General features: G+C 35.1%; 1 protein-coding gene across 2 annotated transcripts in view; it reads right to left on the reverse strand.

Annotated features, from left to right (window-relative positions):
- Oma1 (OMA1 zinc metallopeptidase) overlaps positions 1 to 19,500 on the reverse strand; it is a 68,331-nt gene extending 48,831 nt beyond the window's left edge. Inside the window, exons 1-8 of one of the 2 annotated variants that reach the window (XM_010610476.3) lie at positions 18,748 to 19,500; positions 17,916 to 18,054; positions 15,476 to 16,002; positions 12,794 to 13,022; positions 9,608 to 9,784; positions 9,406 to 9,513; positions 6,429 to 6,557; positions 3,139 to 3,213 (exon numbers count right to left, since the gene is read on the reverse strand). In XM_010610476.3, the coding sequence (XP_010608778.1) occupies positions 3,139 to 3,213; positions 6,429 to 6,557; positions 9,406 to 9,513; positions 9,608 to 9,784; positions 12,794 to 13,022; positions 15,476 to 15,987 (1,230 nt within the window). In that variant the 5' untranslated portion in view covers positions 15,988 to 16,002; positions 17,916 to 18,054; positions 18,748 to 19,500. Of the gene's footprint in view, positions 1 to 3,138; positions 3,214 to 6,428; positions 6,558 to 9,405; positions 9,514 to 9,607; positions 9,785 to 12,793; positions 13,023 to 15,475; positions 16,003 to 17,915; positions 18,055 to 18,622 lie in introns of both variants that reach the window. The other variant, XM_010610475.3, reaches the window with a different exon arrangement.
- Positions 19,501 to 19,506: the final 6 nt, after the last annotated feature.

Genomic DNA, 19,506 nt, shown 5'->3' on the forward strand with positions numbered 1-19,506 from the left:
ACAAATTCTCAGTAAAATAAGACTACAAAAATACTGACACAGAAAAAAAAATTATGAATAATCTGTATCTATTAGAGACTACATGCATAGCTAAAGACAATCACAAAAAGAAATTATAGGTCAATTCTCCAAATATCTGAAAAATAACTAACACTACTTCTATATAAATTCTTGCAGAGAAAAATGCACTTGATCTTAGCCAAAAGGCCGAGAAACAAATTTGCAGAGAAAAATGAACTACACTTCCCAACTCATTTTATGCAACCTGGGTAAGACACTACTAAAAACCAAAATTCTGGACCATTATGTCCCATAAACATAGATACAAACATTCTAATCTAAACATTAGCAAACCAATTCTAGTAATACACTAAAGGACAATACATAATTGACAAAATTAGATTTCCAAGATCAAAAGTTTGACTTTTTTTGTTTTTCTGGTTTATTTGAGACAGGTTATCACTATGTTTTTCAGGCTGGCCTTGAACTGGTAGTGATCCTCCTGCCTCTGCCTCTTCAACCTCCCAAGTGCTAGAATTACGGGACTGTCATTAAATCTGTCACATTATCAGATTAAAGGAGAAAAATCACATAACTATCTCAATAAATGCAGCAAATGTTATTGATGAAATTCATCACTTGTTCATAATGTTTTAAATCTCTTAAAAAATTAGAAATAGAAAATTCATGTGATCAAAACCTATTACAAAGTTCACAAAAAACATCACAATTGATGGTAAATACTAAATGTTTTCTTTACCCTAAAAGCAGGAACAAAACTTCCCACCATCAACTTTGGATTGAAGTTGATAGATACTAGAATACGATGGATAGGGCCGGGGATTTAGCTCAGCAGTTCAGTGGCCTGCTCTGCAAGCGCAAGGACCCAAGTTCAATCCCCAGTACCAAAAAAAAAAAAAAAAAAAAAAAAAAAAAAAAAAAGAATAAAATGGATAAAAGTATATACAATGGAAAAGAAGAAATAAAGGTTGCTAGATATGAAGTCAGACATATAAATCATTGTATTTCTAGACACAAGCAATTTATTTTTATAATGATACAATCACAAAATCAAAAACTTACAACAAATCTACAAAATATATGGAACTCCTATATACAAAAAAGATTCAAGCTAGTATTGACAATACTTAAAGAACACCTAAATAAATGGACAAATATACCATGTCCATGGATGGGAAAACTCAGTATGATAGATACTAGTCAACTGTCCCCAAACTGAGGTACAAATGCAAAGCAATTCTAATCAAAATCCCATGTTTTTGTATGGATGTGTAATTCAATAAACTGCAACTAAGCCTTATATGGAAATGCAAAGATTCAAGAATAGCCAGGTCAGTGCTGCAGAGCAACAAACTGAACGTCAGAAACTATTACATACCAACACTTACTACAAAACACAGAGATGTTGTGGTATTGGATTAAAGACAATAACAAACCAATGTGGTAGAAAAATGGAGTCTACTAGCTATCCACATGGAAAAAATATTTGTCTTTTCATATGATAACTAAACAATAAAGTTTCTTAGAAGTAAGGCAAGGACAAAGCATCAAGATAAACGCTTCTTAACCAGAACACAGAATGTGCTTAACATAGAGGGGAAATTTGGTAGATGAAGAATTAGGAAATTTTTTTTTGTTGTTTTTTGGTACCGGATATCGAACTCGGGTCCTTATGCTTGCAAGGCAGGCAGTGGAACCTCTGAGCTAAATCCCCAGCCCTAGGAAATTCTTGATGCAGCAAACCTGTGGCCTTTATTTGGGAGCCCCTGAATACATGCAGCCCAATAATTCACTTAATCCTATTCATTTAACATTCAAAAAGCCATTTTTGGTTTGCCAATGAGTTAAATCAAGATTTACAAAATTAAATCAATAACTCATAATGAGAGGCTCAGAGTAGTGATTTCTAATAACTACTGGAAATTAAAGACTCACTTAAGACTTGCATTTAATATGCTAAACAGCATTGTTTATACTTTTTAAATGTACTTTTACTTCTAATGATAATTCTATAATAACTCAGTTATTACTGGTGAGTAAAATAATAGCGAAATCTGAAGAGCCCTGTTCAGTAGAGAGGAATAAAGCCAATTTTTAAAAAAAGTAAAGGCCTAGAATTGGGAGAAAAAAAGTCAGATGTAATAATAAAAATACCTGATTGTTCTTCTACCATTTAAATAAGTAGAAGAAACTTAAGTTTGTTCAGCCATGATCATGATAGTAGAATTCACCTTTCTCCAGGTGGGAAAAAACAGATACACATCATCTTATTAACTCAAAAAGCTTCCTCAGATTAAAAATCAAGGGAGAGGAATAATATAAAGACAGCATTAACTTTCCAGAGGGCACAAGTTTTAAAAAGGATTTGGGACATTACATAACTATATGCTTATAAATTTCAATTTACAAATTTCCTGTCTGTAACCAAAAAATATATACATGTAAAAACTCCTTTCCAATAAAAGATTAAGACATTTTTATATGCTCTTACAATGACAGCACTATAACTGTATATATTCTGTCAAAAGCATAATACAACTTCATATATAGAAGAGAGTTAAATGAGTATCTTTAGTTATGTATTCTCTCAAGGACCATAATCTTCAACTTTTATAGAGTTAAAAAGAATGCATAAAGGGTACTATGGTTGGGTGGGGTCTGCATGACACCAATGGGTTCATTACAATTAAGGGCTTGGCTCAGGGCAGTGCTACTGGGATGTGGTAGAACCTTGGGCAGGTGGGCATTAGTGGAAGATCCTTAGGTCACTGGAATATGCCCTTGACGAGAACTTTGAAGAATTGTGTCCCCTCTCTCTGCTCCATTTCCAGACATGACCATTTTGCTTCTACATGTGTCATTCCCATACTGTGCCACTACCTTCTGCTTGCACTGGAACTGAACAAATGCCTTTCAACCTCCAAAGCTGTGAGTTAAATAAACCTTTTCTAGTTTATAAGTTAGTAGTTGCTTCTGATATTTTGTTGTAGCAATGTGCTCACAAAGTGCTTAATATAGATCAGCTCTCATTCTCTGCCCATGCCAAACATTAAGACAACACATATTTATCATTTTCTATAGGAAGAACAATGTATTTTCAACTATTAATCATTTTACCTTTGCAGCAAGCTGTAGTCCAATTTTATCTGCTTCAGTTTCCAATGTTCTATTGTATGGTCTATCAAACATATACTAAGAAGAAATAGAATAGAAAAACCCCATTAAGGTAATTTATTTTATAATAAAAGGAGTAATGAACTGAGATTTTTAAAAAATAATTTCATGGAGTAGCTAAAATTTCTATACTCTATAATTAACACTTGAAGAACACAATGGTATAAAAAAAAGTATATATTATATATATATATATACACACAATCTTTATTTTTCTCCATCAAATACTTTAAACACATGGAAGAAAATAGAAAAAGTCTTGCCTATGAATTCCAGAAAATCTCTCATAAGTTAATTTCCATTATTATAATCTCCATCTGCTGAACAGAGGGTTCTCCAGGAAACTTTATTAATGAGAGCTTTTAATATGGTCAAGGAACATTTTGTTCTAATTTTAAATAAAAATTGAAAAATATAGGCATATAATGGCTAATGACACTACTAGAGAATGTATTTCAATAAGAAAATTAACCATATAGCAGAATGTTCTTTCTTTGATAAATTAGCTTAATTTCCTTTTCCAAGTATTGACTAGTTAGGAAAATAAAATCTTCTTCTGTTTAAATAAAAAATATAAATAGATATATTAACTTTAATTTTCCTAATTACTATTATTTATGAGAACACTTTCCAGTTAAATTGTAATTTTCAGTAAGTACTAAAACTTTTCAAGAGATGGATCAATAGACAAGATTTTTGAGAAAAGCCTGTTAATTGGGAGAGCAATTTTTCAAGGACAGGTATATAACTGTGATGACCAGCAAATGATCAATGTGGTCCACAGTACATGGCATTAGATACAACCTTCCTCCTTCTCAATCATGGCTGTTTTAGGTCTCACTCTCAGTGAGTAGTCTGCATGTACTCCATCCAGTCTACCAATCATATAACTGACTTAAAACACTTTCAAGGAGAGCCAGAAGCATCATATGGAAAACAGAGCAAATAATAGTGCCAAACTCTCAGATTTGCAAGGATTCAATGTGGCAATAATAAAATTAATAGTAGCTTGTATCTGCTGAGTCCTTACTATGTATTCAGGTACTGTGTTAAATGCCTTAAGTCATTGGTTTTTAAATTGGTGATTGTGTCCTCTAGGGACATTCCTAAGTGTTTGAGGTGTTTTTTACTATAACAGCTGGGGCTGGGGAGACAAAGGCATCTAGTCCATAGAGGCCAGATATGCTGCTAAATATCCTACAATGAGTGGGACAACTCCCCACCACAATTACCCAGTTCAAGATTCCAGGGGTTCTCAGATGACAAAAATCCTGCCTTCCGTGTTCTATTATCACAATCTGATTAAATAGGAAAGGAGTGTAGGCAATTCCAGCACCCTAATAATGGCTCACCTCCACTATTCACTTCTGTTCCCTCATCATAGGAAGCAGAGAGAGAAACATCTATCATCAAAATTATGGAGGGGCCTTCACGTAGGAAAAAAAAGAATTCATATAGAAATTATTCCTACGTTATTTTCAATTTAATTGCTAAATTGAAGAATTATCCCGAAGAGGCAGAATTCATTAATTATTTCAAGTGACAATAGCTATACAATATCTTTGTTATAAACAAATCTGATTCCATTAAGAAAAAGCAATCTACAGGGAGATGGAGGAAACTACATGAACTTCTTTAGCATCCCAGTAGTCCAGTGACAGAAATAATGTTCAAACCATGAGGTTTGATCAACTACAGCAGTAAACAGTCTTTCTGCCTTTGAGAACTTTTATTTCCATATAAATGAAGTCAATGAATATGGCAATGCTGAATAAGAGTAATCTAATCTGAAAAGCAATTTGTCTCAGAATTTTGCACATTAGAGCTGAACAGCCCACAGATGGCATTCTGATGGGTGATCCACAAATCATTAAACAAACAACAGACTGTTCCTAAATAACCAAACATCCCAGAACAAGAGGAGTATCTGAAGATGTACAATAAAATAATTAATCATGGTTAACAAAACAGTTACAAAGATCTCAAGAACTCCTCTCAGTGATAGTGTTTTGAATAAGACGAGGAACTATGTTTGGGATGCTTGTCATTATACACAAACACTAAGAACAAAAGTTAACAAATCCCTAGTAAAACTGTTCTTCCAACATTTTTGAAGCAATGTTAGTTTAACTGGGAGTCAGCAGGAGAGGAGGATGGTAAAATGCCTTTAGCCAGTCCCATGAATGTTAGTTTGAACTCAGAAGTTTCTTTAAAAAGTTCCCCATCAAAATGCGGCACACCATGGTCACACTAGGAAGAGAAGAGTCAAGTGGTGGGTTTGCTCTCTGTCCAGCAACCATGAAAAAAATAATACAACCAGGAATCACAGTACAACCCTGTGATCCCAGATACTCAAGGACTTGAGGGAGAAGACCACAAGTTTGAAGCCATCCTGGGCAACGTAGCGAGACCCTATCTCAAAATAAAAATTAAAAGGGGCCTGGGGATATAGTTCAGCATTCCCTGGTACTATCAAACAAAATTAAGCAAAAATACACCATACCCCTCTAACTTGTTACAGAAGGAATTTGCAAGTGAGAGGCATACACAGAGGCAGCAGAATGGAAATAAAATAACAAATTTACTCATCGACGAGGGTAGATGGCACATAAGCAGTGCCTGGATCGACCACACACTGGGTTACAACTCCTCCTTTTATAGGGCTTTACAACTTTGACTTCATTCAGGTGGTTACATTTCATTCTTACAATCCACATTGTTGATTATGGTCTCAAGACAGTTGAATATCAACTCAGATGCAGCACTCCTTTGTTGTTAGGGGAGTTTACCTTTAAAATTTGTCTAGCTATCTATTCTAGCCCAGGGAAAGGGGCATTCCTGGTCATAAAAACAAAGTTAATGATGGCTCTTTTCATCTTTACAATCATGAGGTTTATAAAACTTTTGAGGGAGATTAGGTGCTGGTTAACTCTGAACTAAATGGAGCAAAGATCACAAGTTATCTTACATTGTGACATTTCCTAGGTTTTTGCTATTAAAGTGTTCTCTATTAAACTCATTAATGTGCTTTATATGAGAGATGTAGTATTCCTTAACTTAAATGTTCACATATAAGAATATCTTCTAAAGATGAGAAATTATAAGACACTAAAACTAGGTACATCTATTTTCTGATAAAAAGTGAAAACATTCTTGGTATTTGTGCTTTACAGTAATAGCATAAAATCCTCAAAACAGATCATTATAAATTCAAGTTATTACCTCAGACTTACCTCTTGCAATTTAGACTGTACCCACTGGCCCAAAATTGCCAAGCTATCTCGTGGACAAATGGCCCATATCATTGTGAGAAAAATCATGCCCAGGAAATCCAACAAATGAGCCATACTAGCCTTTTCTGCCTGAGAATAATGAAAATAACAAAAATTACAGTTAATTTTAATAAACTGAGACAGTATATGCTTATATATTCTAGTTATCATGAGTAAACACATTAAATAATTCCATGTGTCTGTCCTTCACAATTATGATCCCAGTTTTTCCTTCAATATACTTATCTGTTCTCAGTCTGTTCTTTTCCCTTGTTTATCTTAGCCATTCACACATGTAACTAACATATACCACATCATTATCAGTCAGAAACAATAACAAGTTCATTCACTTGCAATTTCTTATATTAACAAGCACATTCTGTGAAGTGGTACAATTATTTCTATTCTATAGATAAAGAAACTTACATAGAAAGAGGTTAAAAACAACAGCTCAAATTCACATAGATGTTAGTGAAAGGACCAAGAGTCAAAATGAGGCAGTTTTAGTTTCTGATATCTACATCTTCTCTAAATATCAAATAAGCACATTTATTGTATTTATAGTTTTGATAAAGACTAAACACTACTCTTAAACAAAGAACAATCCAGAAAGACTGAAAACTTATTTTAAAAGCCTTTTGATCTTTATGACCTAATATATGAAAGTATGATTTAAACAAGTCAGTAATTTTATAAGTTCAGTATTTCTCACCGAAGAATTGAGTTCTATGAATTTTTGTATTTACTTATGGCAATAACCAAAACAGGTTTTACATAAAATACCTTTCTATTTTTTATTTTTTATTTTGTTGTTGTTTTTTTTTTTTTTTTGAGATAAGGTCTCACTATATGATACAGGCTGGCCTCAAACTCACTGTGATGCCCAGCCTGGCTTCAAACTTGTGATCCTTCTGCATCAACCTCTTTATTTTTTTTTTTTTTTTTTTTTTTTTTTTTTTTTTGAGATAAGGTCTCACTATATGATACAGGCTGGCCTCAAACTCACTGTGATGCCCAGCCTGGCTTCAAACTTGTGATCCTTCTGCATCAACCTCTCAAATGCTGGGGTTACAGACATCACCACCATGCCCAGCTGTAACACAGTTGTTTAGAGTTGTAATGTCTAATGCAAGTTGAATACACTGCATTTTTCATTGTTCACTGTTAAAGTGTATTAGTAAATGCTAATGCAATGCTGATGTTAACAATATGGCAGTCATTACCTGAATATATGAGACATGGCTGAAAACTAAAGCCAATGATTTAAACTATGTCCTTTAACGATATAATCTGTCCTCACAAAAATACTTTGCTTCATAAGAACAGTGTGTTGTGCAGAACAATGATGGAATTATTCTAACACAAAGAATAAAAGAGTAAAACTCAAAATGAGAGTCACTATAGAACAAAAAGTCCTTGCTATTATTAAAGACCATAGTTGCTACTATGCAGTCTTAAAAAAACTAGAAAATCTTAAAAATCTGTGTAGAATGAAAACATAAAAGGTTAGATTGACTCTAAATTGAGACTCTCAAAAGAGAAAATACTGTGTTGATAATAAAGACCTCTGGCAAAGAAATACTAATAACTATTTTCTATTAAGGCTGCTATTTGCATTTTATGTCTCATCTAATTATTGTTCTTGCACTGATAGAGATGACAGCAATACAATGAATATAAAGCATTGAGCTGCATGCCAGAAAACAAATGTACTGAGAGTAACAACTTTTAAATGCTGAAGAGAAAAAACTGATTTGTTTTTGCAGGTATGACACTATTACTTGAAAGATATGAGTGCACATAATGACACTATTGATTGCTTAGCTTTGTCCTTGTATATATTTAACAAAAATATTTTTCAAAGGTCCTTATAACTAAGAAAAATAAGAAAGATAATTATTATCTGTGCTTCATAAAAATACAACTTTCTGTAACACACCTCCTCTAAGATTAGGCAGAATTAGAGATGACTTTTAGAAGGATTATGAACATCATCATTTTCATTTGATGTTAATATTATTTACATTTCAGATTTGGCATTTCATAATTCTGTTTACCTTATGTTTCCAATGAAACAAAATGCATTTCTCTCTATTGTGGAAAGAGTCATTCATATTTTTTAATGAATAAAAATTTTTAAATTATTAAAATAAATGTTTTCTTGATCTCATGCCAAGCCAAATAGATGTATAATTACAGGAACATGCATCATTCATTGCAAATTCGACAAAGGGTACCAGCAACAACCAGACAACTGCATGAAAGGAAGATGCTGACTTGCATATGGAAGACTTGGCTTAAAGTCCCAAGTTGGCCACTTTGTCAGGTTAGTTGTGTTATTTGGAGTCTTTTAAGTATTAGTTTCCTCATATGTAAAACAGGGATAATAAATACATATTACATGAAGTATTAAAGTCGTGAATAAGAAGATACATGTGACTAGACCCAGTAAACTGTAAGACGACAAGGTACCAATATTACTCTGCATTAATTATATATGGTATGTCATTCTAGATATTTTCAGAGATGCTCTAAGCTATCCTCTGAGAATGAATAAAAAGGAAGAAAACTGATATACTCAAATCACTTTCCTACAATTAATTTTGCTGACTAGATTACAAGTATGCTAATAATTATGGAAAGTTAAAATCTAATTTGAGAGGTTGAAAATAATTACCTTTTAGCAAAAAAGACAAGTGATAAAATAGTATTTTTAAGAAACTGTAATTATCCAGTATCAAATATTAAATATCATAAAAATTCTTAAAATTAGACAGTCATATTTTTTCAGGTAATAGAATAAAGCAAGAAATTAAAAACTAAAATTTCATCATTAAAAGAAAAGAAAGTAAACTGAAGATCCAGTTCTTTAAACAACGTTAACTTGCTAACTTCAAAGCAATATTTCAACAACTGAACATTCATTTTAGGTACTTACAGCATGCCCAAGTATTGCATGTGCTATTTCATGGCCCAGAAGGAAGGAAAGCTGATGAATATCAGTTACACTATTTAAAAGCCCCGTGAAAACAAACACTTGTCCATTCTGTGCCATAAAGAAAATAAGGTAAACAATTAGAACACCATAAAAAAATAAGGACATTAAATTCAACAATAAAAATGTGCTTGAGAACACTCACAGGAAGCACAAAGGCATTTATAATAGTTGGGGAATCAACCACATGAATAATCCAATTGATCTCAGAGATTTCTGGGATATCCTTATTGCATTCAACGAGATGATAGACCACTTCTTTAACAGCCAGGTGTCGAGGGTCTTTCTCAGTTAGCATGTCATTCTTAAATTCTTCCATCCACTGAAAGATTAAAGCAAAGTAATCATTTTAAGAGTTTTAGCTCTATAAAACATTTATATTGCTTCATGGATAGCTATATGGCTGCTTAGTGTTGAACATTTTAATTTTTAATTATGCAAAAATTTGAATACATTAAATGCTCAGATTTGTCAAATTTGAATTATTCATGCAAGGTCAATGTGGTTTTTCACAAAGGAATAAATTCTAATACTAAGATTTTTCATATATATGTATTGAAATCAAAATTTCATCCTTTCAACCTGTCCACATGTAAAATGCTTAAATATTATTTCTACTTCCTTAAGTATTTCAGAAAAACACTGTCTAAGAACAATGACTTCACATAAAAAAACAAGATATAAAAAGAAATTACTACTTATAACACATTAAATAGAAAAACACCCTAAACTTATATGAAGATTAAACTTAGACCCAAAAAAGACATTTCATTAATTTTAAAGTGTTTTATTCACACAGACTAAATGAAATTACTGAAATCTCAGAACTAATGGGCATATCGTTTTCTCTAAATGATGCTGTTAAGACTAGCCACAGCCACATTATATGCAAAGACACCTTTTTTTTTAATCTATACTCGTGAGAGATCCTTTCAAGTATATGGAGAAAATTTAAAATATTCTGAGAATATTACTTTAATTTCTATAAAATGTACAATTCTTTCATATATCAATCAACAAGTTGGTAACCTTTGAGCTACTATAAAAACACATAATTTTAAAGGTATGAATTTAAAATACTTTTTACATCAGTATTTTAAGGCATTATTCATCAATGTCAACTGCCTGAAATTTTTAAAAAATCCATTATTTATTAACCTTCCTGAGTAGCTAAGATTATGTATAATCATAGTTCTTTACAGTATGTCTATAATGTGATTGAACTTTCATATCAGGCAGGCATATTTGTAGATTAAATATTAAAGAAACATCTATTTCTACATATACACATATGTATAAATATATACATATATAAATATATTTTTAAAAAATTCTTAGCAATAAGAATGCTAGAAAATGCATTAATTTAATGTAAGGGTTGTCTCAATCTTTCCAGAACACTTTTCTTATACTTGCCTACTAGACTAAATTCTAGAAAACATTTCAAATCTCTGTATATACTCCACTACAGGAGATTGGTCTTAGCTTGATTAAGAACAATTTTATAGTGAAAAGCCAGTACTATTTCTCTTTTTAATGATAATTTTCCTTTGATTAAACTCTGAAGCTCATTTGGAGTAAAAAGACACAAAGAGCTAACCATGTTGAAGCTGTCAAGCAAAGCTTACAAATGACAATTTAGGAAAAAAAAAAAAACTGAGCAAATACTAGGGAGATGCTGTGCACTGGAGATAGAATGACATTTTCATTCTCAAAGAATTCACCAGAGTTCAAAATGTGTAACTCCCTGAGTTATACTTTTCAAGGGGTTAAGATTTCTGAATTCTAACTTCATTTTGTACTCAGAAAATATAATAAATTGCCAAAGCAAATAGTTAAGTTACCCTCAGGTAAGCAACTCAAAGGAAAAGCATAGCAGAAAGAAAGAAAAAAGGAGAAGACCTAACCCTGCTAGCACCAAGTATGCAGCCCATCTACAAAGGAGCTGGCTCACAGTTCAGCATGACAAAGGATGCCCTCTAGACATGGAAACTGGCAACATACAGAATGTCTATAAAGTCCTAGAGTGAACATGTTGACCCACCACAACCAGCAAGAAAGGTGGGATGGGGCCCCGGCATACACACAAAATGAGTGTGGAAACAATAGGTCATAGCAGTGACTCGTGATTTCTCCCTCATATCTGGTAGATTCCAATACTGCAGATCTTGCAAAAGAACCACTTGTTCAAAAACATAAAGGAATTGTTTGGGGACTTCTTTCTGTCTGCCTTTTCTCTCTCTCTCTCTCTCTCTCTCTCTCTCTCTCTCTCTCTCTCTCTCTCTCTCTCTCTCTCTCCTCTTCTCCCCTCCTCCCTCTCTTCCTCCTCTCCCTTCTCTTCTTTCCTGCCCCCACTTCTGTTCCTTCACTGGTATTTTGGGAGCTTTGGGGGTTTTTTCTTTTCATTCTATCTTTTCTTTTTATTCTTTATTTTCCCTCAGTTTTCCTATTTTTCCCCCTTAGTAGTTCTTTTGTCACTTTTACACAGTTTTTCTTTTACTCAATAAGATCCTTCATCTCTTTTCTCTCTCCCCTTCCTTTTCATTATTTTTCAAATTTTCTTTCATTCATCTGTTCCTCACCCTCTCCACCTTTACTAATCTTAAGTAGTCTTTACATATTCAGTTAACTCTATGCTATTACTGTTGAATTCTTTTCTATTGCTAATGGTGGTCTAATAGTTGCATTTAGCAGATATGTATTGCATGTCAATATGTGGGTTGTCTTTTCATCTATTATAAATATAGATCTTTATGGTTAAGGGTGTTACAAGGGTAGCTTTTATTTTTTTCTGGTATATTTATATCTACATTCTTAGATTCTATTATTGTTTCTGATCTTCTTGCTATTGCCAGGGTGGTATAGTTGTTGCTATTACCTGGTTTTTTGTATATCAATATCTGGTTTGCCTTTGTGTCATTGATAGCACTGCAGTTCATCTCCAAAGAAGTAGATACTGGACCAACTATACTGTATCTTCTCCTCCAAACTTTAAAAAACAAGGACACACACACACACACACACACACACACACACACACAAAGAATACCCTCTAGTGCCTGGTCTATGACCCTGCCAAGCTACTATGAATCATGAAGGAAGGCTTCCCTGAAAGAGCGACAGTAAACACGACATGCTAGACAGGTGACATCTGGGCAAAGGGGAAGAAAGCAATAAAGACAGCAGGAATACTAAGTGTGAAAGATCTGAGGCCTTCTGGGAAAAAGATGTTAATTTCGTATCAAAGTATAAAATTTAAAACTAATGCATCTTTCATATTTAAGAAACTTTTCTGCTTTCCTTAAGAAATCTAACAACTCTTACTACTTACTGCTTTATATTCCAGTTCTGAGAAAATTCTGAAATGCTCCTTCCCCAGCAATAGTAGCTTTTTCCTTCCTGTGATTGGGCTCACTTCCAGGTGAGTACAATAAAACATTACAAATAACAGTCCACAGGTACTCAAACCAAGAAACAGCTTCCATTTATTCCTCCTCACACTCTCTCTAAATAGCTCCTTTTTGTTAGGAGGAAGTGCCTGCCACCATTTCCTTATGCCCCTAGAGCAAAAGAGAAATGCAAAGTGCTAGTAATTATAGGAGTACATATCACCTAAATGCAAATGCACACCCTAGAGTTCTATAGCATCAAACACTTAAATCTTTATGATACAGTCTCTGTGGAGATGACTTTTTAATTTATAAAATTCTTAGCTAAATGGTGAAAGAAAAGCAACTACAGACAGCCACAGTTAAAAATTCTGAAGCTCGTGAACTTCTTTATCTATTTTAAGGACAAAGACTAAATGAGTAGTTCTTTTATGACAACTACCGCTAATTAATATTTATTAACTATTTACCACATGCAAAGGACTCTTCACATTACACATGTCATCTCATTTAATCTTCCTAAAAGCTGAGTTATAAAAATGAGACACAGAGAAGTACCTTGCCCAGGGTCACAGAGGTAATGAGAGAGAATGAAGACAGGACAATGCTGAGTCTGACCACTTAGCCACATCATAGAGATAAATATCCAATAATCGCCTGAGGGTCACTGCACAATAGAGCTATACTTTTAACCACTATTCTTCCACGGCCCTTCAGACTTTCGGGCACAATCCGCCACTGCTTTAGCAAAGTACAAAGGAAACTACCTCAGCATTAATTTTGGAAATAAATGTTTCTCAGAAGTGGAAACTCCACTGTCTTTCTAGGATAAGAGAAAGGAGAGGTAATATGATGAGCAACACTGTAAATAAGGAGATGGGTGATTTCCTTATCTATAGACAATGTCTGAGAAGGTCCAGTCTCTGTACCAGGTACTCTCTAATGCTCAGTGAGTTCAAAAACATTTTGACAGCAAGGAATGTTTTCAACAGTGGGACAAAAATTCTTGTGAGTTCATCTGTAAAATCATAATAAAAATTTAACACATATACATCATTCTCTTGACAAAAATTCATTTTACAAAACAACTTCTTAAAGTTCTCACAGTATTCTGACTGAATGCTACAGTCTGAAAGCGGGGCCCTCAGGCCATGGATTAAAGCATGGTTGTCAGCCTATGGCACAAATGGACAGGCAAAACCATTAGGAGGTGGGGCCCAGTGGAAGGAAATTGGGCCACAGAAAATGTGCCCTTCAGGGGACACTAAAACCCCAGCCTTGTTTCCTTTTACTTCCTGGCCACCATGAGGGAAGCAGGCCTCCTTTGCTGTGTTCCCTGTCCCCATGGTGTAATGTGCCACCACAGACCCAAAGCACCAGGGCCAGCAGCCACACAATGGAACCATGAGCTGAAATAAACCTTTCCACCTCCACTTAGGGGGATTTTCTCAGGTATTTTGTCACAGCGACAGACATAAATGCCTTTGAACAGTGTTCAAACCATAAGGGACATAAATCAAATTGTGAAGCATACTAATTTCCTATTTAAAACTTTATGTGACATTACTGATCATTTATAATGCAGGCAGAACGTATTCTAAAAGGAAATTTTAGGTGGCTTACAGCAGTAACAAAAGCAAAATTAAAAATAAAGAATTGAAAAGGACAAAAATACACTAGAAATCAGAAAGCTATCGTTCCAAGAAATAAACGCATAAGTTACAGAAGAGACAGTCTGGATTTTTTATTAAAAGTAAAATGGGTTTTTAGTAGGAAAAAACAAGAGGATAAGAAGGGCCTTCATAGTTATCAAACTCAAATCTTCATGAACAGATCCGGGACATAGTGGAGCCTACCTGTAATCCCAGCACTTGGGAGGCTGAGGCAGGAGGACTGTCATAAGTTTGAGGCTAGTCTGACTATATAGAGAGTTGAAGACCAGCCTGGGACTACACAGCAAAACCCTGTCTCAGAAAAAAAAAAAAAAATTTTTTTTTAATCTTTATGAAGAGATAGCTTTTTTTCCGTCTTCACTAAATGAGAAGCAGGGTTAAAAAAGAAGTAGTGGTATTTAACATAAAAATAGTAACCACTATTAAAAAAAACCTACCAAGATAAAATAACAAATATTTCTGAAAACAGAATAGAAAAATAAATATTCATGGTTTAAGAGTTAACTTAGCTAGGTATGAGCTTTTACTTATGTAAGTAAATTTCCCCAGTTTCATGATTCTTTGTCTCAAATACCACGAAGTAAAAGGCAATGTTTATAAATACTATTCCTATACATCAGTTATTATAAATACTTCCAATCCTTCTAATTACAAATATAAAATCTTTTAAAATATCTATAGCAATATGTAATAACTTCTTAAAGATCACATCTCTATACAATAAATATGCAGAAAATAAGCTTCAACATTATTAAATTACATATAAAATTGGGTATAACTTACCATTTAGAATTTAATTTTAAGCTAAATATGAGAATATGGCTTCTTTAAAAGTACACATTTGTAAATAACAAAGTTTACTTTTTAAGAATTAGTACAAGTTGATACAAAATGTGAATACAAACAAAAAAGGCAATACAAATAAAAACACTTTTTAACAAAGTATTTTACCTGCCCACGATGATTGCAAGTAGTTTCTGCAGTGGCTTTAGAAGGACCAACAGGAGAGGAATGGGAGCAGCTTGAATCCGTGGAGAAGTATGGAAATTCCTGGCAGATCTTACCAGAGAACAGGGCACAGGACACCAAGCTGCAAGGGCAGGAGGAAGGGCAGGAGCAACTGCACCTTCTTTGGTCAGTACCCATCTTGGAAAAGAGTCATTCCTCGAGGTACAGTTGTGGGTAATCACCCACATGTCCTTACTCTTGGCATGTGAGAAGCACTCTGGTCTTCCGTTATCGAAAGTCCTGTTAATATGGGAGTTTCCACGCAGAAATGTCAACCTGTCACACCAAGTGAATGATGTAAGCCCCTGATTTTTATTTACTAGAGAGAGATTTTGAAACTGACGGCAGCCTGCTAAAGTTACTGCCAGTGAGTTCCGCTTTCTCCAGCTGCCCAGTAGATTAAATCGGAAGAGAAAAGCGTTTCTGGTAGACTGCAGTCCATAAATGAAGCTCATCTTTCTTTTGCTTATCTGAAACACACACAAAAAAACATAAATATCTGTGAAAAATATTTATTCACCAAGCATTACAACAGATACAATGTCATTAGATGACAAGATTCCCTCAGTTCCATTCTAATTTTATGTGATCATCATGATGTTTCTGGGTAGCTAGCAAGGTTTTTCTTTGGCTAGATGGCATGGGAGTTATAGAAGCCACATGAAATACAGTCCTTGTGATCATAGAGGTTATCTAGTTGAGAAGGCAAAAATGAACCTAGGACTATTAGGGGGGAAATAAAATACAGTTCCTCATTAAGTGCCATGTATTGTATGAATAAAAAGGGGAAGGAATGTCAATATAGCAGATTGGATAAGAAGGGCAACTATTATATTTTATGCCATTTGGGTAGATGTAAAAAAATTTAAAACTGTTTTAATTAGGAGAGTATTTTTAGCCTTTCTACTAGAAATCAAACTGCAAAAACTACACAAATGTTTTCTTTCCATTATGTCAAATATGAAGACTTATATGGAAGATAAACTTTAGATATTTGCTCAATTACAGCCTAAGCTTAGATGGGCCCAAAGATTCATGTTTGTCCCAGTAACCCCTGCCACTAACCACAAACTTAGAAATCAGTATCTGACAAAGAAAATATTTTATGTAAGACAATATCCAACATTGGAACGCACGGGCATGTAAAAATAGGAGCAACAGTTGGTGCTAAGGTAAAACAAAGCAAAAAGCAAACACAAAGCTTTGCAAAAGTAGTGTGCAGAAAAAAATGGGAATGTATGTGTGGAAAAGAGACAAGTGAGGGACTACAAAGAGGCAGGAAGAGGAGGAAGTTAAGGAAGTGGAGGTAGGGAACCAGGGAGGAGGAGACAGGAGACAGGGACTGCGGAGAGAAGGAGATGCTAATGAATAAATAAGACCTCCCTTGTTCCTCAGATATTTCCATGGCATATAACATTTACACATTAGCTTATATTACAAACTGACACCATTTTAATATCTTACATTAGTATTGGAACTACCCAAGGGTCCTTTCTATAGTTTACAAATTTCCCACTTTTGAACAATGAATCAGATCCTGAAAATATTGGATTATCTCTAATGACTATTAACGTACAAAAGATCTGAGCCCACATTAAATCAGTCCTGTCAATTCCACCTCCTTATGCTCTCAATCCAGCTCTTCCTGGGCTGTGCAACCTTAGGCTGTTGGTTACTACATACTCTCTAACCACTCTGCTTCATCCACCACCAAATGCTTCCTCCCCAGCTCATCCCACAAACTACAGCTAAAGCAATCTTTCTAAAATGCCAGACAACAGAATCTAGTTCAGTTCACATAAAGTCAGTCCTACACTGCTAAAATACTACCCTGTCGTTTCAAAGATGGAGATCTGTGTCACAACAGACAGGCAAATTTAAAAATAATTAAAATACATGCTAGTTGCAAATCCTCTGTTCTGCAAGAGAGGCAAACTCAAAGGTCTAAAGCATCATTGCACGATGAAACTGGGTGCAACAGCAGAGATCTGGCTCCGTGCTGTCCAGTACGGTACCCCTGCCCGTGCTACTGGGCACTGGAAATGTGGCTGGCACATCGGAGAAACAGAATTTTTAGTTAACTTCATTTTAATGAAAGTTGAATGGCCATACTGCGTGAGATGAGTGGCTATTGTACTGAGCAGTATAGGTTTGAGGGTGCGAGCTGCAGAGTATCAGTTAAAGCTGGCTGATGCGAATGCAGAGTGCTACTCATCTAGAGGAGGTACGGCAAGCACGGTGGAACATGAACCTCACGTTACCAAATGTCTTAAAACTCCCAAGGAAAGCCAGAAACTCAGATTCCATGTGAAAGTCATCAATTTCTAAATGGTGGCAACTAACTTTAAAGATATCTGATCACCTTGACCAAACATTCACTTACCTCATTCAGTGTCTGACCTCTGAATTATATTCTCCATTGATTCATTCATTCCCTCCAAGTTGCTAAATACTATATTGTCATTTCAACATTTCATTAGGGCCTATTACATGCCAGACAATATTCTGGGTGGCAGGGATTACTGTGGAGAACAAAACAGACAAAAATCCCTGCCTGATTTGTAAAAATAGTAATGACAAAATATGCTAATCTGTACAAAAATAAATACTTCTTAAGGAACATACACAGCCTATTTGTAATGAGTACGTGGGGTAGCAGGACGGTAGTTATAAGGATTTAGTATTTCCATCTGTGTAAATTTTTTACACAGTGTATTACTTCTGTAAACCCCAAATGAGTAACTATTTTTGCAATTTCCACTGATTTTCTATTGGCTTCAACATACTCCATAATACTTGCTTCCCACTATTTCTCAGACACCATTCCCAAGTTCCTTTCACCCACTGCTAAGATCCAGGACCTCTGTTGACAGAGTCACCCGGGAAAGAAAGCTCTCATATCTATACCCATGCACGTCTATTCACACTGCTTAGCTCTGCTCCTACAACAAGCCAACTTCTGCTCATCTCTCATGATGTGTGGAAACTTTTATTTTACTGACAGAAGAGCAAAAGCCCCACTGTCTGTATATAATTAAAATCATCATCATTTATATCGCTGACAAGTGTCGCTCGAACTAAAGACAGTACCTGACATTTTGTAAGCCCTGGTTTATCCGCAAGACAGGGTAAGGAACATGGGGAGAAGTCTATTTCTACATATTGTAGAGCCAATCACTACAGCACACAGCATCTAAGAAAGAATTAGGGCTCACAGAATTATGGCAGGTCAACAAACATCGCCGGCAGACTCCGAGGATTACAAAATTAATGATGTGAGAAAATTAACAATTCGGATTGTTAGCCTCGGAGAACACTTCAGATCCTCAATTCTTTAAGTACCTTCTCAGAATGAGCAAGTACAACACTCTGGCACTCACAGCTGAAGCCTAGAAGACAGTTCTAACAACTCTTGCTGGAAATGACGATTTCTTGTCTAGTTTCTATGGAAACAGCTGTCAATTGGCAAAAACAGGACATGTGCTTTAAAATAATCTTTCAAGCAAAGTACACACATGATGGAAGGCTTTCAAAAAAAAAAGTGGATGAGGCAGCAGGCTGGACTCTTGAGCCTTCAAATGTCGCCCTGCACCCCTTCCCGCGGCTGAGAGCGAAGGCTCTGAACCTAAACCCTGCGCTCGCGGTTCCGGGTCCCAGCTGGAGTCGCTCAGGGGATCAGCGCCTCAACTCCACGTGCGGTACTTTCACTTCCCGGGACCAACATCTCCTGTTGAGAACCGCAGGTCATAACTGCTGCCCCGTCTTACACACGCAGGTGGTTTACGTAGTATTAAAAAGTGATTTTCGTGGGCGAGTTTGTAAAGAAATCATTAAATCGCACAACTGTTTAGACAACACACTTTCCGGTTTTCGGTGCCGAATACAAGTAGAACTTTTTCGTCTCTTTCTCGGAACGCTGAGGCCGAGCACACCTCGCTCCGCACCCGGGAGGAACCGCCCGGCTCCCTCTCCCC

The sequence above is a fragment of the Fukomys damarensis genome, unplaced genomic scaffold (genome assembly GCF_012274545.1).
Source record: "Fukomys damarensis isolate Sample0158 unplaced genomic scaffold, DMR_v1.0_HiC HiC_scaffold_23, whole genome shotgun sequence".
Lineage (NCBI taxonomy): Eukaryota > Metazoa > Chordata > Mammalia > Rodentia > Bathyergidae > Fukomys > Fukomys damarensis.